General features: G+C 49.1%; 1 protein-coding gene across 6 annotated transcripts in view; it reads right to left on the bottom strand.

Annotated features, from left to right (window-relative positions):
• Positions 1-21,729, bottom strand: part of tspan4a (tetraspanin 4a) — a 294,538-nt gene that overhangs the window by 32,685 nt on the left and 240,124 nt on the right. For all 6 annotated transcript variants that reach the window (XM_072518788.1, XM_072518789.1, XM_072518787.1 and 3 more), the window contains 2 exons: positions 20,606-20,680; positions 4,880-4,981 (listed from right to left, as the gene is read on the bottom strand). In XM_072518788.1, the coding sequence (XP_072374889.1) occupies positions 4,880-4,981; positions 20,606-20,680 (177 nt within the window). The remainder of the gene's footprint in view (positions 1-4,879; positions 4,982-20,605; positions 20,681-21,729) is intronic.

The raw sequence follows: 21,729 nt of genomic DNA on the forward strand, positions 1-21,729 counted from the left end.
TTGGAGTTTGAAGCTTTGGCTTCTCAGTCTTTTCTCCAGTGTGTTATGAAGGAGCAGGAGATCTCTGAGCGACTCCGAATCTATCCTCTTCCCGTTCACAAGAGAGCAAGTGTTGATGTCCTTCAGTCTTCCCTTTTGGATCAGTTTTACTTTGAGAGGTTTCATGGACCTTTTAAAATTCAGCTGTCCTGAAGATGACACTCCAATCACCAGCAGTTCTGGAAAACTGCTGTCATTTTACCAGTGATCATGTGCTCAAGGGATCAGAGGAACACCCACATTTATCAGAGATTGGAGAACACTGTGGGAGACTGCATCCCTTATGATAGTGACTTGTGGATTGGGGCAGAGTAGGAGTTAGGTTGAATCAGTATCACTAAAAGGAAGTTACGGAAATGTCTTGTAAATAGTCTAAGAAATTTGGACACAATTCAGCGGACCAAAGTTAAAGTCTGGCTTTGGGCGCGTTTGGCAGGGAGTTTTGCAACGGCTAAGTTGGCCAGATTGCTGTTGTATACAACAGCATTTAGTGTCAAAAATGAGTCCCCATGAGATTATCAACATTATTGGTTCCCACGCCATCTGATTCGTCCCAACTCACGCCTCAGCCTCTCACCACTAACTAGGGGGAATTGCTTTTAAACGCTCCCTCACCGTTCACGTCCAGGTCCAGTGAGCCCCTGGACAATGTGGATCATTTCCCATATCTCGGGAGCTTCCCCTCGGCATGACAGATATTGACTCTGAAATCCAGTATCGATTGCAATGTGCCATTGCAGTCTTCGGATGCCTGAGGAACAGTTTTCGAATGCCGAGACCTCAAACCCAGCACCAAGCTCCTGGTCTACAGAGCAGCCGTGGTCTCCGCCCTCCTGTCTGCATCAGAAACATGGACAAATCCATGGTGAGATATCACCAACATTGCCTCCGCAAAACCCTGCAAATCCACTGGCAGGATAGGCGTACCAATATGAGCGTCCTCTCCCAAGCCAATATCCCCATCCCCAGTATCAAGGCACTAGTCATGCTCGACCAGCTGCAATGGGTGGGCCACATTGCCCACATGCCCGACACAAGATTCCTGGAACAGGTGCTCTACTCCGAGCTCCACAGTGGCAAGCGATCATGAGGAGGGTAGAGGAAATGCTACAAGGACACTCTGAAAGTCTCCTTAAATAAATGCAACATCCCCATCGGCACATGGGAATCGGTTGCCTTAGAACGCACAATCTGGAGAAAAAGCATCTGCAAAGGTTGGCGACCGCAGTGGAAAACCTGAGGTGGTGTCCAGGGCATAGCTCAGTCTGTGACAACTATGGCTGAGGGCCTCGACTTCATGTCACAGTCACTGAGGGACATGTCCCAGACACAGGTGGACATTGCCGAGGAACTGCAGAGCATGACCCAGTCACAGAGGACCATCACTGAGGGTGTCGACACCATGGTGCAGACAATGGGGAACCTACATGACTGGAAGTGCCAAATGACTCTGAGACTCTGGAGCTAACTCCAGCTGCCCCTCTGTCACATGGGAGTCATCAGGGCACTGTGGGCACCGTCAGGAAGGAGGAAGCACTGGAGACCAACCCGAGGCATACTAACCAAGGAGACTACATCGGTCTCCAGTTCTTCCAAATCACCCCTCCCTACAGTGGCGCATCTCGAGGGCAGTGGACAGAACAGGGTGGCACGGCAACACCAGTGTCATCGGTAAGTCGACCAGGGCACCCTGGCTCCAGGCCCTCCAGAGGGAGATTGGAAGGGGGGGCATGGAAATGAGAAGGTGGGGGGGGGGGGGGGGGGCTGTTGAACTGACGTAGTCTCATCCTAGGAAAATCTGGAGATGATCAGGGCCTCTCTGGTACTCCTGACATGTTGGACCCTCACCGCAGCCTGTCCTCCATCCTCCGGCTGCTCCTCGGGCTCGGCCCTTAGCCCCTCCTACTTCGCCTACCCCTCAGACGGGGCTGCATGTCCCTCCACCTGGTCCGCCTCCTCAGATGATGATGAAGTCACGTCCTCCTCCTCAAGCATGTCGCTCCGCTGCTGTGCTAGATTGAGGAGGGCAAGAAAACCACCACAAAGCGGGAAATCCTTTGGGGGGTGCACTGGCAGGCACCGCCAGAGTGGTCATGGCAACGGAACTATATTTTCAGCACCCGATGCACCACTCAACGACAGCACAGGTGGCAGTGTGGGCCTCATCGTATCAGGTCTTCACCTTGGTCTCAGACCTCTGCACCGGCGTCATCAGCCATGACCTCAGCGGGTACCCGTTCACCCCCACAAGCTACCCGTCATCCTGGGATGGTCCTTGAAGATATTGGGAATCTCCGAGTGCCCCAGGATGTAACTGTCATGCATGGTCCCAGGGTAGAGGGCACACACGTGCATGATTCGGAGGTGGTGGTCACACACCATTGGAACATTCAGAGAGTTGAACCACCTCCTGCTAATATAGGGCATTCCTGATGCCCTGGTGCTCGCAGGGCGACATGCATGCCATCGATGACCCCTCGACTTGCAGCTCGAGCATCTTGGTGGGCCTGGTCCAGCTCAAAGGTGATATAGTCTGATGCCTGGGCACACAGAGCATCCATCACAGGATGCGCCTGTGGGTGGAAGATTGTGAAATGCCACATAGGTCCCGGCTCGAGCCCTGGAATGACCAGGTGGTTTAAAAGTACAGGGCTGTGGTCACCTTCACGGCCACCGGGAGTGGGTGTCGGCCACCGGGAGTGGGTGTCGTCCTCCTCCACAGGATGTCATGTCCATGAGAACGTGACACAGGTGCCGCACTGTCTCTCTGCTGAGACAGTCTTCTGCAGCGTGTGGTGTCCGTCAGTTCATGGAATGACTAACGATGCATGTACACCGTGGGCCGTCGCTGTCCTCCCCTTCTGACTCGCTCCTCAGCCTGATGGGCGGCCGAGTCTTCAGGGTGTGCGGCAGTCCCCTGCACATGGGGTGCCGTTTCCAGCCTGCTTTGTCACTGCTGCCCCCATGGGATGTACTATTTTAAGTGTTGGTAGCCTGTATGTATTCCACGGATCCAGAACACCCAACACATCACCGGCCTGTCAAAAACTGCCCCCTTGTAAGCAGCCTCGCCACCCCAGATGCGATTACGGCGTCGGTGATTGGAGAATCCAGCCCAATATGTTTCCCCCACCTCCCAACATTGTTGAAGCCAAGTCACTGTTATTGTCACTATGTCATTCTCCATGTGGCTGCTTGTGCCTCCAGCTCACCAATCTTATTTACCAGATTCTGTACAGCTCCACACATGCACTCTAAACCTAACGTAGTCTGTGTTTCCCGACCTAGACCTTTCCTATTTATGAATTACTCTTTATTCTAATGCTGTTGGTCTTTCCCATTGCTCTGTGTGTCTCCTCTTTATTACTGCTTGCTGGTACCCCTTACCCTGCCAATTAGATTCAACCATCCCCAACAGCACCTTCCTCCATGAACAGAAGTCCCAGTCTGTTGGGACATCCACCTTGTGCAGGTTCCTCCTGCCCCAGAACCGGTTCCAATGCGCCAGGAATCTGAAACCATTTCACCAGCTTCATAATCCTTTACTCAATAACATGTGGCACTGGGGGTAATGCGGAGATTAGTACTGTTGTGGTCCTGCATTTTTAACATGCCCTCAATATGTTTCCTTACATTACTAGGACCCTCTCCTTCACCATTGCATGCTGTCCTTTGCCCCATAATGTCATGGATATGCTCTACATTGCATTCCCCCATTTATCGACAGCCTTACTGGACTTCAGCTCTGAAAACCAGTTTAAGAGATGCCACACTCCTGGAGGATTCTCGTACCAACTTCATGCCATGTCAGATGATCACCTACTTTATTATCTTTTTTTATTTGCTGTAGCTGCGGAGTGACCACTTCGTGGAAGGCGAACTTAAGGAAATTTGCAGCCTCCTGTTTGACCTGCAGTGATTTGAGCCACACTTGAAGCTTCAAAATCCTGAATTTGATTCTAGCAACTGGAGACACTTCCTGTGCATTTCGTTATCCGGGTCACAGAAAGCATCCTGGAGTCCCCACATATCACAGGAGTTACAGGAAATGGGTCTCAGCTATCCCATCATTCTGCTCAAAAGTCTACCTGTTCAAATATTTACAGTTAATCCCCTTACTCCAAATTATGATTTTTTTTAATTCATGTATATGAGAGATATATTTTTGAAATCACCTACTTAGTTACTTTAATTACTACTTTGTTTATTTACACATTTACTTTATTACCACCAGTCTTTGGTTTGAAATTACTTAGCACCTCCCTTCCCCTCCGCACCGAAGTCCCACTATCATCACATTCCATTGGTTTAACAGATTCACCCAGCGCCAAGGGCAGCACGGTGCAGTGGTTAGCACTACTGCCTCACGGCACCGAGTACCCGGGTTCGATCCCGGCCCCGGGTCACTGTCTGTGTGGAGTTTGCACATTCTCCCCGTGTCTGCGTGGGTCTCACCCCCCACAACCCAAAAGGATGTGCAGGGTATGTGGATTGGCCACGCTAAGTTGCCCCTTAATTGGGAAAAAAAAGAACTGGGTACTTTAAATTATTATTTTTTAAAGTGAGGGGGAAAAAGGACCCATGCATTAGCTGATAGTCCTCCAATATGTTCCTTTCAAAAACAAACCAGTTACAACTGATCAGCTGACTGCCATTCACACTGATTAATATTGAAATTGCTGGAATTACTCAGCAAATCTGGCAGCAACTGTGCCGTGAGAAACAGAATTCATCCTTCAGATCGATGATCTTTCTTCATCTCCAACAATATGTGGTGAAAGGCCATTCAGATAAAATATTAGCTCTAGAATTTGTGAAATGGAAAGACAGGTGGACCTACATCTGTTTGTATGATGCTCCAAGCGTTTGTGAGGCCAATATTTCCGTCCGTGTCAAACAGCTGAAGACCTTGCTTCAAATCCTCCCGAGCGTAGATGTCAATCTGAGAGCAGAAAGGAGAGAGAGAGCAAGAGAGAGAAAGAGAGAGGCTTGTGTTAATAGAGCTTTGATCCAAAGTGAAGTTTCAGCTTAAGTTATAGGGGAATGAAAAGTGGGAGAGCTGGAATCTGTGGGAACAAGTACAGGAAATTGGAGACTGTGAGGGAACAGCTTGTTGTAGATGATCCAGGCTGGCTTGGGTTAAACTAAACTGTTTAGCCTCTATTGGATAAATGGAGCACTATCAATGTCTTGTAGCTTTAGGTTGATGTTGGATAAATGGACCAGAATCAATGCCTTGTAGCTGTAAGATTAATGTTGGGCAGACACGTTGATAGTCCAGGGACAATGGGGTGAGAATGGGCCATGGGTATGTGAAAGGGGGAGAGTTTACTCATTGGCCTTTCTACTCCCTTTCTGAAGCCCTCATTCACACCTTTGTGACCGCTCAGCTTAACCATTCCAAAGTGCAGTTGGTTAGCTCCCACATTCCACACTTCAGGAACATGCGTTCATCCAAAACTGCAGCACCTCCTCTGTGCTGGCTGACCAATGAAACAACACCTCAGTTTCAAAATTCTCATCCTCATTTTCAAATCCCTCTGTGGCTTCACCGCTCCCTATCTCTGTCATCTCCTCCAACCCCACAATCCTCAGAGATATCAGTGCTCATCTAATTCAGACCCTAATTATAACTGCTCACTATTGATGGCTGTGTGTTCAGTTGCCGAGGCCTCAAGCTCTGGAATTCCCTCCCTATACCTATCCTCTCTACCGCACTGTCATCCTTTAGGACAATCTTTAAGATCTACCACTTCGACCAGATTTTTGGTTATCCAAAGTAACATCTCCTTTTGTGTCTATGTTGTATTATGTTTTATAGTAAAGTAGCCATAAGGTGCAATTCAGTGGCCGGTGAATAGTGGAAGAGGCCAAAAACGAAAATCGCGCCGGGTGCCAAACCGTTTGCGTAGGCAAAATGGGGATCCCACCATAGCGCGGTGAGAGACCAATAATTACCACTTAAGCCCTATTTCCATACAATTAACAGGAACCACCCCATATCCAGCGGCCTCCCCAGCAAGTGGTCATGCTGGCGCCGAGTAGTACTTCTTTTGAAAAATGTGAACCTGGCGGAAGGGCTGCTGCAGAGACCCTAGGAGGTGAGTAGCCATCTTCGCTCACAGGAAATCATCTTGATGGCCCTGGGCTTGATGCCACTGTGGATCGGAGGGTGTGTGTGGGAGCAACTGGGGGGGGGGGGGGGGGGGGGGGGGGGGCAGTTGTGGTGAGCTGCCACGGGTGGTTGGGGATAGGCTCTGCTGGGGGGGGCAACCTGTGCGGGTTCTCCATGCCAACCTCTGGATCGTGTGTGCCCGTTCCAATGATAACCCTAGTCCCGTCCTGTCTGTGCCACCGACCACGAATAACTTCCACTCACTGCAAAGGCCTCTGACTGTGCGGCTGAAGGCAATTGGGAATTGGCAATCATAGTTAAATGAGCACTTCACGCATCCCAAATGGATCTCCATGGGTAGGTATGTATGCCATGTAGCATGTGGGGCTTATTGCCTATCATCCCAATCAGACTTTGATGCCTGGACACTGTGCTTGAACACTGCGGGAGGCAACACCACAGACACAGCAGACTGAACCAAACTCTTTCCAGCCTGAGCTCAATATTCGACCTCCAGCTCCTTTCCATCATCCCTACTCTAGCAGATCGCCATCTTTCATCTTCTGCTGCCCTTGACCTAACCCATCAGATCCCTTTCTCCCAACACCTCTGTGCTCGTTGACCTACACTGGTTCCTAGCAACACCGCCATTTTAAAATTCTCATCCTCCTATTCAAATCCCTCGGAGTCCTCTGCCTCTTCCAGTACCACAATTCTCTGAACTCGTCCAATTCCGGTCTCTCCTTTATCCCTGATTTAAACATAAGTGGCCAAGACTTCATCTGCTGAGCCCTAAACTGCAATTCATTCCTCAAAACTCTCTCGGTCTCTCTTCCGTTAAGACCATTCTTGACCAAGTGTTAATCACCTGTCCAAATATCTCCTGCTTTGGCTCAGGGCCAAAGTTTGTTTATTAACACACCTGTGAAACACCGTGGGACAGTGTACTACATAAAAGGTGCCATATAAATGTAAATTATTGTTATTGTTGAATTGCTGAATTGAGTTAAGCTGCCACTATTTCACTCTCTCTCAATCTATCTCCACCTCTTTCATTAGAAATCGCAGCTTCACCCAGATTCCTTGCTTCAAGATTGCAGGAATTATTTTTTGCATTCATGGGTTTGGATATGTGTGTGTGTGTGCGTATCTGTGTGTGTGCGTATCTGTGTGTGTGCGTATCTGTGTGTGTGTATCTGTGCGTGTGCGTATCTGTGTCTGTGCGTATCTGTGTGTGTGTATCTGTGTGTGTGTGTATCTGTGTGTGTGCGTATCTGTGCGTGTGCGTATCTGTGTGTGTGCGTATCTGTGTGTGTGCGTATCTGTGTGTGTGCGTATCTGTGTGTGTGCGTATCTGTGCGTGTGCGTGAGTACCAAAGAAGAACAAGGTAGCCTGCCTCAATGACTACCGACCGGTGGCCTGATGTCTGTTATCATGAAATGCGTCGTGCGGCTACTCATGAGACGGATCAACACCAGCCTCCCAGACGGTCTCGATCTATTGCAGTTCGCCTATTGCCGCAACCGGTCCACAGCAGATGCTATCTCCCTGGCCCTACAATCAATACTCGAACACCTCGACAACAAGGACACCAAATATAGTCATGATCAGGAAGTGGGTAGTGGGGGAGGGGGTCGATGTGGGAGTGGGTGGAGGAGGCATCATGTAGGGGCACAGGTTTAGGGGCATTTGTAACGGCACCTCTGCCGTACTCGCCGGCTCAATACTCCACAAGCGCGGTGGTGGTGGCAGCTCTGAGGGTATGGGGACAGTGGCGGAAGCATATGGGAGTGGAGGGAGCGTCAGTGTGGGCTCCAATTTGTGGGAACCACCGGTTTGTCCCAGGGAGGTTGGATGGGGGGTCTCAGAGGTGGCAGAGAGTGGGGATTGAGCGGCTGGGGGACCTGTTTATTGATGGGAACTTTCCATGTTTGGAGGATTTAGAAGAGGAGTTTGAACTGCCGGGTGGGAATGGGTTTCATTATCTGCAGGTGAGGGACTTTGTACGGAGGCAGGTTCAACCTTTCTGCTTCTACCACCCCAGGGGATACAGGATAAGGTACTTTTGAAAACGGGAGTGGGGGAGTGGAGGGTCTCAGAAATTTATATAGAGCTTATGGAGTGGGAGGGCACCCAGATAGAGGAGGTAAAGAGTAAGTGGGAAGATGAATTGGGCAAGGAACTAGAGGCAGGTTTGTGGGAGGCTGCTCTGAGTAGTCAACACGTCCTCATCATGTGCCAGGCTCAGCCTGATACAATTCAAGGTGGTTCACCGGGCACACATGATGGTGGCCCGGATGAGCAGGTTTTTTGAAGGGGTGGAGGACAGGTGTGGGTGGTGTGCAGGAGGGCCAGCAAATCATGTCCATATGTTTTGGGCATATCCGAAGCTTAGGGGATTTTGGCCGGGATTTGCCAATGTCATGTCCACGGTACTAAAACCAAGGGTGGCGCCGAGTCCAGAGGTGGTGATTTTTGGAGTGTCGGAAGACCCGGGAGTCCAGGGGGCGAGAGAGGCTGATGTTTTGGCCTTTGGCTCCCTGGTAGCCCGGAGGCGGATCTTATTGGCGTGGAGGGACTCGGAGCCCCTGAAATCGGGGGTATGGGTTAGCGACATGGCTGGGTTTCTCAGGCTTGCGAAAATTAAGCTTGCCCCGAGAGCATCGGCCTTTGGGTTCATCTGGAGGTGGCAGCCGTTTATTGACTTCTTCGGGGAAAATTAAATTGTTCGCAGATACAATAGGGGAAGGGGGGTGGGGGAGATAGTTTCAGCGAGTGGAGGAGGGGAGGGGGGACTGGGGAACTGTGTGCCTAAGCCATGTTGGCTGGGTATGGTTGTTGGTTGGGGGGAGGTTATTTATTGAGTTATTTAAATTGTTGTTATAAAATCATAAATGCCTTCAAAAATTGTTTTTTTTTAAAAACAATGCAGGAGTGTTTGATGTTTCTACAGGCTGCACTGCAGTGGAATTTTTAGTCACAAACATTAGCAACTTTATCCACTCAACTGCTGAATCCAGCTCACACGAATCCCATTTAGCAGCCCCCAAATCCTCACTTTATTAAATTGCCTCCATCCAGCTTTTTAAATTAAAATCAACCCCAATTTAGCTGCTTTTCTCCGATCATGACATTTACAGACCTTCCCCATCCAATCAGATTGCACATTCTTACTGTGTAGCTCCCTGTCTCATGTTCCCTAACCTTGAGATGCCCTTTGTTGTTTCAGCGAAGAAAGTGACTGCAGGGTTTAATCAGCTTTCAGTCTCTGTACTGCCGCTGTCTCATTTACATCCATTAAACTCTGCTGGGAATTGCTGAATACTGTCCCAGATAATTGGAAATAACAGGAAGCAGCCTTCACCACTGAAGATATTGCAGGAGCTTTATGTTATCACCCACTATCTACACAGATAATAGTGTAGATCAATTAATCTGTGATCCACCTCTTGTCAACAATGAACACTAATTAGTCCACAATTTTCAACAGATAGATTCAGTCAAAAAATAATCACAAAATTGAGATGTTGACCCTTTTCCATCGAGATTTGGGGTTCAGGGGAGAAAACCCACTCCACTTGGTTCAGAATTACACCAAACACTCACACTCAGCATATTTTCCAGGGTTAACACCTATTACCAATAATTCTCCTCTGATCCGAGGAACTGGAATCTCACCCAGACGAATTGGTATCCAATCCAGAGTGTTGTGGTTTTCTCTTTTCCACAGAATAATCGGAAGAGTCTCTGACACAGAACAATTGTTTATTGACCAACGTGTTGGGAGAGCTCCACATTGTATTTCATTTGCCACTTCATTGCCCACTCTCCTAGCTTGTCCAAATCCTTCTGCAGCCCCCTTGCTTCCTCAATACTATGTGTCACCTCTACAGATCTGCAAACTTAGCAACAGTGCCTTCAGTTCCTTCTTCCAGATCATTAATGTATATTGTGAAAAGCTGCGGTCCCAGCACAAACCCCTGAGGCACACCACTAGTCACCGGCTGCCATCCTGGAAAAGACCCCTTTATCACCACTCTCTTCTGCCAATCAGCCAATCCTCTATCCATGCCAGGATCTTACCCTTAACACCATTGGCTCTTAACTTATTTAACAGTCTCCTATGTGGCACCTTGTCAAAGGTCTTCTGGAAATGTAAATAAATCACGCCAACTGGTTCTCCTTTGTCTAACTTCCTTGTTACCTCCTCAAAGAACTCTTAACAGATTTGTTAGACATGACCACCCTTTGACAAAGCCGTGCTGACTCAGTCCTATTTTACCATGCACTTCCAAGTACTTCGCGATGTCATCTTTGATAACAGACTCTAAAACAGACGGCCTTTAATTTTGCGTCTTCTGCCTCCCTCCCTTCTTAAACAGCGGCGTTATATTAGCCACTTTCCAGCCCTCCGGGACCCTTCCTGCCTCCAGTGATTCCTGAAAGATCACCACCAATGCCTCCACAATCACCTCAGCTATCTCTTTTAGAACTCAGTGATTTGGCATCCACAACCTTCTGCGGCAAAGAGTTGCACAGATTCACCACCCTCTGGCTGAAGAAATTCGTCCTCATCTGTTTTAAAGGATTGTCCCTTTAGTCTGAGATGGTGTCCTCTGGTTCTAGCTTTTCCTACACGGGGAAACATCCTCTCCACGTCGACTCTATCCAGGCCTCGCAGTATCTTGTACGTTTCAATAAGATCCCCCATCATCCTTCTAAACTCCGAGTACAGACCCAGAGTCCTCAACCGTTCCTCATACGACAAGTTCTTCATTCCAGGGATCATTCTTGTGAACCTCCTCTGGACCCTTTCCAAGGCCAACACATCCTTCCTTAGATACAGGGCACAAAACTGCTCACAATACTCCAAATGGGGTCTGACCAGAGCCTTATACAGCCTCAGAAGTACATCCTTGGTCTTGTATTCTCGCCCTCTTGACATGAATGCTAACATTGCATTTACCTTCTTAACTGCCGACTGAACCTGTATGTTAACCTTAAGAGAATCGGGAAAAAGGACTCCCAAGTCCCTTTGTGCTTCTGATTCCCTAAGCATTTCCCCATTTAAAAAATAGTCTATGCCTAAATTCCTCCTTCCAAAGTGCATAACCTCACACTTTTCCACATTGTATTTCATTTGCCACTTCATTGCCCACTCTCCGAGCTTGTCCAAATTCTTCTGCAGCCCGCTTGCTTCCTCAATACTACCTGTCCCTCTGCAGATCTTTGTATCATCTGCAAACGTAGCAACAGTGCCTTCAGTTCCTTCTTCCAGATCATTAATGTATATTGTAAAAAGTGGTGGTCCCAGCACAAACCCCTGAGGCACACCACTAGTCACCAGCTGCCATCCTGAAAAAGACCCCTTTATCCCCACTCTTGTCTTCTGCCAGTCAGCCAATCCTCTATTCATGCCAGGATCTTACCCTTAACACCATGTAACTTATTTAACAGTCTCCTATGTGGCACAGTTGCGGCAACTGTTAAGGTTACTGTAATCTAGGTAAACTGGAGCATGCTGCTTGATATTTAAGCTGACTGTTGTAGATGGTGCCACATCAGCTTTCAGCTGTCACATTTATGAAAATTGCTTTAGTATACTGTACTACATTATATAGATTCAAAATCCCTTTGAATAAGTGCTAATTGTCCAAATAGATTGTTGTTAATAAATCCTAATATTTTGTCTTACCACAACACAGAGGAGATGGTATCTCACACAGTGGAACTGATTTCTCACCCAGTGGAACTGATCTTTCACCCAGTGGAACTAGTCTCTCACCCAGAGGAACTGATCTCTCACCCAGTGGAACTAGTCTCTCACCCAGAGGAACTGATCTCTCACCCAGTGGAACTAGTCTCTCACCCAGTGGAACTAGTCTCTCACCCAGAGGAACTGATCTCACCCAGAGGAACTGATCTCTCATCCAGAGGAACTGGTCTCTCACCCAGTGTAACTGGTCTCTCATCCAGTGGAACTGGTCTCTCATCCAGAGGAACTGGTCTCTCACCCAGAGGAACTGGTCTCTCATCCAGTGGAACTGGTCTCTCATCCAGAGGAACTGATCTCTCATCCAGAGGAACTGGTCTCTCACCCAGTGGAACTGGTCTCGCATCCAGAGGAACTGGTCTCTCACCCAGAGGAACTGTTCTCATCCAGAGGAACTGATCTCTCATCCAGAGGAATTGATCTCTCATCCAGAGGAACTGGTCTCTCACCCAGTGTAACTGGTCTCTCATCCAGAGGAACTGTTCTCATCCAGAGGAACTGGTCTCTCACCCAGAGGAATTGATCTCTCATCCAGTGGAACTGGTCTCTCACCCAGAGGAACTGTTCTCATCAAGAGGAACTGGTCTCTCACCCAGAGGAACTGATCTCTCACCCAGTGGAACTAGTCTCTCATCCAGTGGAACTGGTCTCTCATCCAGGGGAACTGATCTCACCCAGAGGAATTGATCTCATCCAGAGGAACTGGTCTCACCCAGTGGAACTAGTCTCTCATCCAGAGGAAGTAGTCTCTTACCCAGCGGAACTAGTCTCTCACCCAGAGGAACTGGTCTCACCCAGAGGAACTGGTCTCTCACCCCTAGCAACTGGTCTCTCATCCAATGGAGCTGGTATCTTATCCAGAGGGACTGGTATCTATACAGAGGAACCAGAAGGATGAATGCAGAAGGATCAAATCTCTGCCAGCGGTATCTTTCTCTAACTTGCAGTTGCATTATTTTTGTGTACACTCTATGTTATTTGTGGTGAGTTTATTAAGCACCAGGACATCACAGTCCCGTTCACTGCTGAGTGTCACGCTAATGCACTCAAATCTCCGGCTTGGCTTGCTGAACAAACAGGTTGAGTGTGTCGGCAAATGAATGGCAGATGTGGGATAATTCAGAGAAATGCGAGCTTATCCACTTCGGTAGCAAAAACAAGAAGGCAAACTATTATCTGAATGGCCATAAATTAGGAGGACCCAGTGAGAACTGGGTGTCCTTATGAACCAGTCACTAAGGTAAGCATGCAGGTGCAGCAGGCGGTAAAGAAAGCAAATGGTGTGTTGGCCTTCATAGCGAGAGGATTAAAATAGAGGAGCAGAGATGTCTTGTTGCAATTATACAGGGGCTTGGTGAGGCCACAACTATAATATTGTGTGCAGTTTTGGTTTCCTTATCTGAGGAAGGATTTTCTTGCTATAAAGGGAGTGCACAGAAGGTTTGCCAGATTGAAGTTTCCAGTGGCGGCTATGAAGGAGTAGGTCGCACATTTGGTGGCTCCCGCTCGGGTCGGAACTTTGGACCTTTTCCCCCGATTTTTTGTCGGATTTGAAGTGGAAATTTGATGTTGGATACAACTGTCATGAGGAATCCTCCATCAGTGCATGGAGAAGCGGACTAGGAGTGCTCGCAAAGGAAGAAATAGGCGAACGGAGAAGGCTTGGGCTGAGGCTGCAACGGGAGAAAGCACGGCGGATGACCGGAGTTCTGGCTCGACGACCCAGCGGTCGACGGAGCAGTTGATGCAGTTCATACAGGAGGGATTCGCCAAGCAGAAACAGGAATGCTTGGACCCGATTAAGGAGTCGATTGCGCGACTGGAACTCAGACTGGATCGGGCGATCCAGAAAGTGGAGAAGGCACTGACTGAGCAGGAGGAGCACCAAGCTGCAGTGGAGTTGGAGGTGGGAATGTTGAGAGACCAACAGAAAAGGCTCCAGGATAAGGTGGAGGATCTAGAGAACAGGTCCTGCCAGCAGAACCTGAGAATCGTGGGTCTCCCGGAGGGATCCAAAGGAACAGTCGCAGGGATATACATAGCGGCTATGTTTGAGAAGCTACTGGGGGAGAGGATGTTCACCTGACCCTTGGGAGGTGGACAGGGTGCACAGAGCGCTAGCGAGGAAGCCGCATGTGGGTGACCCCCCGAGAGCAATGGTGGTGAGATTCCACAGGTACCTTGACAAGGAGTGCATTCTACGGTGGGCCAGGCAGACGCGGAGTTGCAAATGGGAGAACAGCGTCCTGGGTATATATCAGGATCTGAGCACGGATGTGGCCAGGAGAAGAGCAGGGTTCAACCAGATAAAATCAACCCTTTTTAAGAAGAAGATAAAGTTTGGGCATCTGTATCCGGCCCATCTTTGGGTTACGCACGAAGAGCTTTGAGTCGCCCGAGGAAGCGATGGACTTCGCGATAAGGAAAGGGATGGTAGTGGACTGAGGTGTTTGGACTGAACTTTGCTGCAGTGCTCATGTGTTTTTTTTTTCTTCTTTCTCGGTATTTAAAAAAAAAAAGATGTTACTTGTAATGCCTCTTGTATTGATTTGGGGTCTGCCGACGAGCTGCTTGAGTTAAAATTTCCATTTGCACTGATGGGGGATGGAGGTGTGAATGTTAGATGTTGGATCTTCTTTTTGATTTTCTTTGTGTTTTTCTTTTGGGCAATTGGGTTGGGATTGTTTACGTTTGCATATGTGTGTCCGAGCGGGGGGGAGAGGGGGGAGGGAACAATAGGTGGGAAAATGTCTGGCGCCATGGGCGGGGGCCACCAAGCTAGCTGGGTGGGCTAGCTCACGCAAGCGCAGTGGGGGGTGAGCAGATGGTATATTTGTTGGAGGGGGCTGTGTGTATAGTGCTGTTACTAGGGGGGAGGGGGGGAGAAATGTTCTGCTGCCGGGGGAGGGACGTTTGCTGTGGGACAATAGGGAGGTCGGGGACGGAGGCTGCCGGGGGCGGGCTGCGGATGTTGGGGCGCGGGCTGGAGACTGGCCCAAGAAAGGTGATGGCTAAACGGGCTGGTTAAGAAGGCACGCGTGTTCGCGCATTTGAGGGGACTGAAGTCGGACATGGCAATGTTACAGGAGATGCACCTTAGAGTAACTGACCAGGTCAGACTGAGGAAGGGATGGGTCGGACAGGTTTTCCCCTCGGGGCTGGACTCTAAGACTAGAGGGGTCGCAATCCTGATTAATAAGAGAGTGTCATTCGAAGCGGAAAGAATAGTTGCGGACGTGGGGGGTCGGTACATTATGGTCAGTGGAAAGCTGGAGGGGCTACCGGTAGTACTCGTGAATGTGTACGCGCCGAATTGGGATGATGTGGAGTTCACCAGGAGGAGGTTGGGGAAGATCCCAGCCCTGGATTTGCATAAGCTGGTTATGGGGGGGGACTTCAACAGTCATTAACCCAGTGCTAGACCGATCTAGCTCAAGGACAGGCAGGGTGCTGGCAATGGCGAAGGAGCTAAAAGGGTTTATGGAGCAGATGGAGGGGGTGGACCCATGGAGATTTGGGTGGCCGCGAGTGAAAGAGCTTTCCTTCTACTCGCACTTGCATAACGTGTACTCCCGGATTGACTTTTTTATCCTGAACAGGGCTTTGCTGACGGGGGTAGTGGACACTGAGTACGCAACGATCACGATCTCGGATCATGCCCCGCACTGGGTTGACCTACAGGTAAGCAAGGAGGGTAGCCAGCGACCGCACTGGAGGCTGGACGTGGGACTTTTAGCTGATGAGGAGGTGTGTGGGCGGCTGATGAAATGTATCCGAAACTATCTGGACGTCAACAACACGGGGAAAGTTTCAGCTGCGGTGGTCTGGGAGGCGCTGAAGGCGGTGGTTAGAGGGGAGCTGATCGCAATACGGGCCCACAGTGAGAAGGCAGACGGAGCAGAGACGGCCCGACTGATAAAGAAAATACTACAGGTCGACAGGAGATATGCGGAGGCCCCAGAGGCAGGGCCTCTAAGGGAACGACGGAGGCTACAGGTGGAGTTTGGCTTGTTGACTACAGGGAAGGCGGTGGAGCAGCTGAGTAAGGTATGGGGGGCGATCTATGAATATGGGGAGAAGGCCAGTAGAATGCTTGCACAGCAGCTTAGAAAGTGGGAGGCGGCCAGGGAGATTGGGAAACTAAGGGACAGGGATGGGATCCTGTTCGAAGATTCAGCTGGGGTCAATGAGGCGTTCGAGGAATTCTACAGCAGGCTGTAGAGTCGGAGCCCCCAGCTGAGCCGGAGGTAATGAGGCAATTCTTAGGGGAGCTGAAGTTCCCAAAGGGTGATGAAGACTGGTAGAAGGGCTGGGGGCCCCGATCGGGTTGGAAGAGATAGCAGATGAGCTGAAGGAACTGCAGTCGGGTAAAGCCCCGGGACAGGATGGGTACCCCGTGGAGTTTTACAAAAAGTTGTCTGGATGCTGGGGTCACTGTTGATGAGGACATTTAATGAGGCAAGGGAGAGAGGGAGGCTTCCCCCGACGATGTCACAGGCCACTATCTCATTGATCCTGAAGCGGGATAAGGACCCAGAGTTATGTGGGCCCTACAGAGCGATCTGCCTACTAAATGTAGATTCCAAATTGTTGGCTAAGATCTTGTCCTCAAGGATTGAGGACTGCGTCCCGGACGTGATTGGGGAGGACCAGACGGGGAGGCTGTTGGCGGCCAACGTAAGAAGGCTGTTGAATATTATCATGTTGCCACCAGAGGGTAGGGACGTAGAGGTAGTGGTCTCAATGGACGCAGAGAAGGCATTTGACCGGATGAAATGGGATTATCTGTGGGAGGTACTGGGGCGGTTTGGATTTGGGCGGGGCTTCATTGATTAAGAAGTGTTTAAGAAGTGGATGGTGGTGGTGGTGGTGGTGGTGGTGGTGGTGGTGGTGGTGGGGAGGGGGTGGGGGGGAGCAGGGGAGGAGCGCCTAGAGGCGTCACCTTGTAAGGGCACTTGGTAACGGCGCCTCTGCCGTTCCCGCCGGCACGCTACTCCACTAGGTGATCGCGGCCCTGAGAGTCTGGGGGCAATGGAGGGGACATGTGGGAGCAGAGGGAGCATCGGTCTGGTCCCCAATTTGCAATAATCACTGGTTTGCCCCGGGGAGGTTAGATGGAGGGTTCCTGAGGTGGCAGAGAGCAGGGATCGAGAGGATGGGCGATATGTTTATAGAAGGGAGCTTTCCCAGCTTGAGGGAACTGGAGGTGAAGTTTGAACTGACGGGAGGCAATGGCTTTAGGTATCTGCAGGCGCGGGACTTCCTCCGTAGGCAGGACTCAACCTTCCCGCTCCTACCACCAAGGGGGATACAGGATAGGGTAGTTTCCAGAGTGTGGGTGGGAGAAGGGAGGGTTTCGGACATTTAAGGAGCTTATGGGGTCAGAGGAAACACAGACTAAGGAGCTGAAACACAAATGAAAAGAGGAGTTAGGAGGAGAGTTCGAGAATGGCCTCTGGGCAGATGTGTTGAGCAGAGTCAACGCATCCACAACGTGTGCCAGGCTCAACCAATTTAAGGTCGTTCACCGGGCTCACATGACAGTGGCCTGAATGAGCATGTTCTTTGGTGTAGAAGATAGATGTGCAAGGTGTGCGGGAGGACCAACGAACCATGTTCATATGTTCTGGACATGCCCGAAGCTTAGGGGATTCTGGCAGGTGTTTGCGGATGTCATGTCCAAAGTGTTGAAAACAAGGGTGGCGCCGAGTCCAGAGGTGGCGATTTTCGGTGTGTCGGAAGATCTGGGATTCCAGAGGAGAAAGAGGCAGACGTTCTGGCCTTTGCCTCTCTGGTAGCCCGGAGACAGATATTATTAGCTTGGAGAGACTCAAAGCCCCCGAAGTCAGAGACCTGGCTAACTGACATGGCTAGCTTTCTCTGTCTGGAGAAAATCAAGTTCGCCTTGAGAGGGTCAATGTTAGGGTTCGCCCGGAGGTGGCAGCCGTTCGTCGACTTCTTTCGGGAAAAGTAACCGTCAGCAGAAGTGGAGGGGGGCTGTGGGGTTAGTTTAGTGTAGAGTAGGGGGTTAGAAAAGGTGGGACCCGTGAGAGAGGAAGACGGCTTTTGCATTATGTTTAGAATTGTATGTACGCTGTTTCTTTTGTTACTGTTATAAAACCATAAATACCTCAATAAAATGTTTATTAAAAAAAAAGGTTTGCCAGACTGATTCCTGGGTTGGTAGGACTGACGTATGAGGAGAGATTGAGTCAGTTAGAATTGTATTCACTGGAATTCAGAAAAATGAGGTAGGATATCACAGAAACCTATAAAATTCTAACAAGACTTGACAGGATCAATGCAAGAAGGATGTTCCCGATGATGGGGGTGTCCAGAACCAGGGGGCACAGTCTGAGGGTATGGTATAGATCATTTAAGACAGAGATGAGGAGAAATGTTGTCACCCTGAGAGTGGTGAACTTGTGAAATTCTTTACCACAGAAAGTAGGTGAGGCCAAAACATGTATGTTTTCAAGAAGCAGTTAGATATAGCACTGGGGTGAAGAGGATCACAGTGATATGGGGGGAAGGCGGAATTAGGCTATTGAGTTGGATGATCAGCCCCGATCATAATGAACGACGGAGCAGGCTCGAAGGGCTGAAGGGCCTCCTTCTCCTCCTCCTATTTTCTATGTTTCAAACATGAAGATTAGAGAACAAGATTCTCTGTTTGGGAGATGATGTTCTCCTGCCGGAGGTGAATTGCAATCGGTTTACGATCCCCCTGGGAGTGCAAACCAGTAAGCAGTTCAGTGTTTCTTGCCATGCAAATTTATGCATCGCGTGGAACCGGAGGGAATCCCGCTATCAGGCCGCCATTTTGAGCGGGCGGCCCGATAGCAAGGTCTCGCGGCCGAGCACCCCCTCGCCCCACCACAAAGCAGCCGCGAACCACCCCTCCCTCAGTGCATCGCAGAACAGCTCCCAACCCCAGGATTACCTGGGTGCCCCCTCAACCCCAAGTACAAGGGGTGACCCTCCCGCCCCCTCCCCCCGGGACTCCTGACCCCTGTAATAGGGAGCCCCCCACCCCACGTCCCCCACAGGGGCTCCTGTAAAAAGGGAAACCCCCCACAGGGAGTATTTAGGTGTTGCTAAAATGGACGGCACCTGACAATTACAGAATTCACGGGACAGCACGGTAGCACAGTGGTTAGCACTGTTGCTTCACAGCGCCAGGGACCCGGGTTCGATTCCTGGCTTGGGTTACTGTCCGTGTGAAGTCTGCACGCTTCCCCGTGTCTGTGTGGGTTTCCTCCGGGTGCTCCGGTTTCCTCTCACAGTCCAAAGATGTGCGGATTAGGTGGATTGGTCATGTTAAATTGTCCCGTAGTGTCCAAAGATTAGGTGGGGTTGCTGGGTTACGGGGATAGGGTGGAGGTGTGGGCTTAGGAAGGTGCTTTTTCAGGGGCCGGTGCAGACTCGATGGGCCGAATGACCTTCTTCTGCACTGTAAATTCTATGATTCTATAAAACCTCACCAGTTAATAGCATTGCTTAGCATCATAGAGTGAGGAGAACCAGTTAGTATGTAGTTGGGAGTGGCAGGATACAAAGGAATATGGAAAAGACTGAGTAAGTGGGAAAATCTGTGGCAGACTGTGCCCAAAATGTGGAAATCTGAGTTGATCCATTCCAGAAATTAGAAAGACAACTGAAATATATTCTATATATATGTATATGAATCACTAAAACTCAGTATAAAGACACAAATAGTAATTAAGGCCCGTAAAATGCCAGGTTGTGTCAATTAATAACGGAGTTTACTGGATAATGTGCATGCCCATACCAGCATGGGGCATAGAACGCCATTGTCGAGGGACCGGAGCATGGCATTCTGTTTGGCGCCAGGTGCCAACCTCAACTTTCGACTGACAGCGAATTCTCCACCCGATCGCATTTCACTATTCCGGCTGGACGGAGAACCCAGGTGTCAGGAAGGATATATTGTTCTTGGAGGGTGTTCTGTGTAGATCCAGCAGGATTATAGCCACGGGTGGAGAAAGCTTAAAGAACTGATTGCATAGATTAGCCCCATATTCAATGGATTTTAAAGGTTGATTGATGTGTTGATGACAATGAAAAGATTTATTAGAATAGATGGAGAGTAAGCATTTTCTCTGGCTGGAACAGGTATTAAAGATAATGGGGTGAAGGCAGGCCAGTGAAGCTAAGGTACAGACGAGCTGTGATCAAGAGGATGAATGGTTTCCTCCTCTTCCTAACGTTCTAATAAATCAGTAAAGTGACAGACAGACCCACCTTACTCCTACCCACTGAGTTTAGTGCCACAGGGGACATTTTATAAATTAATACAGCTTCTAAGCATAGCTGTAGCTGTTTCTCTCTCTGTCTCTCTCTCTCTCATATCTCACTTTTGAGCTGCAGTTACATCATTTTTGGTCCAAAGAAAAGGAGGTTAGGTGGATTGGCCAGGCTAAATTGCCTCTTCGTGCGAGGATGCAGGAATAGGGAGGGAGATTGGGCCTAGGTATGCTGGTCTTTTGAAGGGTCGGTGCAGATGCGATGGGTCAAATGGCCTCCTTCTGCACTGTAGGGATTCTATGATGTTATTACTGATTCTCAGAGCTGAGTGTGACAGGAATGCAGAAGTTGGGCTTCATTCAATTTTCATGCGCAAGTACATTAAACATTTCAGGACCAATCTCTTTACCTGGCCTCTGTAGACACTGAAGAGAATCCCGCCAACCATTTCCATTACAAAGATAATTAGCAGCAGGATAAAGAACTGAGCAAGAGAAAAAGAAACACAGGAAAAGTATCAGAGCAATAAAATGAAAGGTTCTCATCTAGACACAGTTACTGAAGACACACAACATCCTCACACACATACACATAGACACACTCACAGCCAGCATAATGTATAGTGTCCTCACACATAGACACACTCACACCCAGCATAAAATACACACAGCATCCACACACATAGACACACTCACAGAACCCTCAGAAATATACACTCACACCCAGTAAAATATACACACAGCATCCTCACACATAGACACACCCACACCCAGTATAATATACACACTGTATCATCACACATATACACACTCACCCAGTATAATATACACAGCATCCTCACACATATACACACTCACAGCCAGCATAATATACACAGTGTCCTCACACATACACACTCACACCCAGTATAATATACACAGCATCCTCACACATATACACACTCACACCCAGTATAATATACACAGCATCCTCACACATATACATGCTCACACCCAGTATAATATACACACAGCGTCCTTACACATATACACACTCACAGCCAGCATAATGTATACAGTGTCCTCACACATATACACACTCACACCCAGTATAATATACACAGCATCCTCACACATATACACACTCACACCCAGTATAATATACACAGCATCCTCACACATATACACACTCACATCCAGTATAATATACACACAGTGTCCTCACACATATACACACTCACAGCCAGCATAATGTATACAGTGTCCTCACACATAGACACACTCACACCCAGTATAATATACACAGCATCCTCACACATATACACACTCACACCCAGTATAATATACACACAGCGTCCTTACACATATACACTCACAGCCAGCATAATGTATACAGTGTCCTCACACATAGACACACTCACACCCAGTATAATATACACAGCATCCTCACACATATACACACTGACACCCAGTATAATATACACACAGCGTCCTCACACATATACACACTCACACCCAGTATAATATACACACAGCGTCCTTACACATATACACA

This window comes from Scyliorhinus torazame, chromosome 10 (assembly GCF_047496885.1).
Source record: "Scyliorhinus torazame isolate Kashiwa2021f chromosome 10, sScyTor2.1, whole genome shotgun sequence".
Lineage (NCBI taxonomy): Eukaryota > Metazoa > Chordata > Chondrichthyes > Carcharhiniformes > Scyliorhinidae > Scyliorhinus > Scyliorhinus torazame.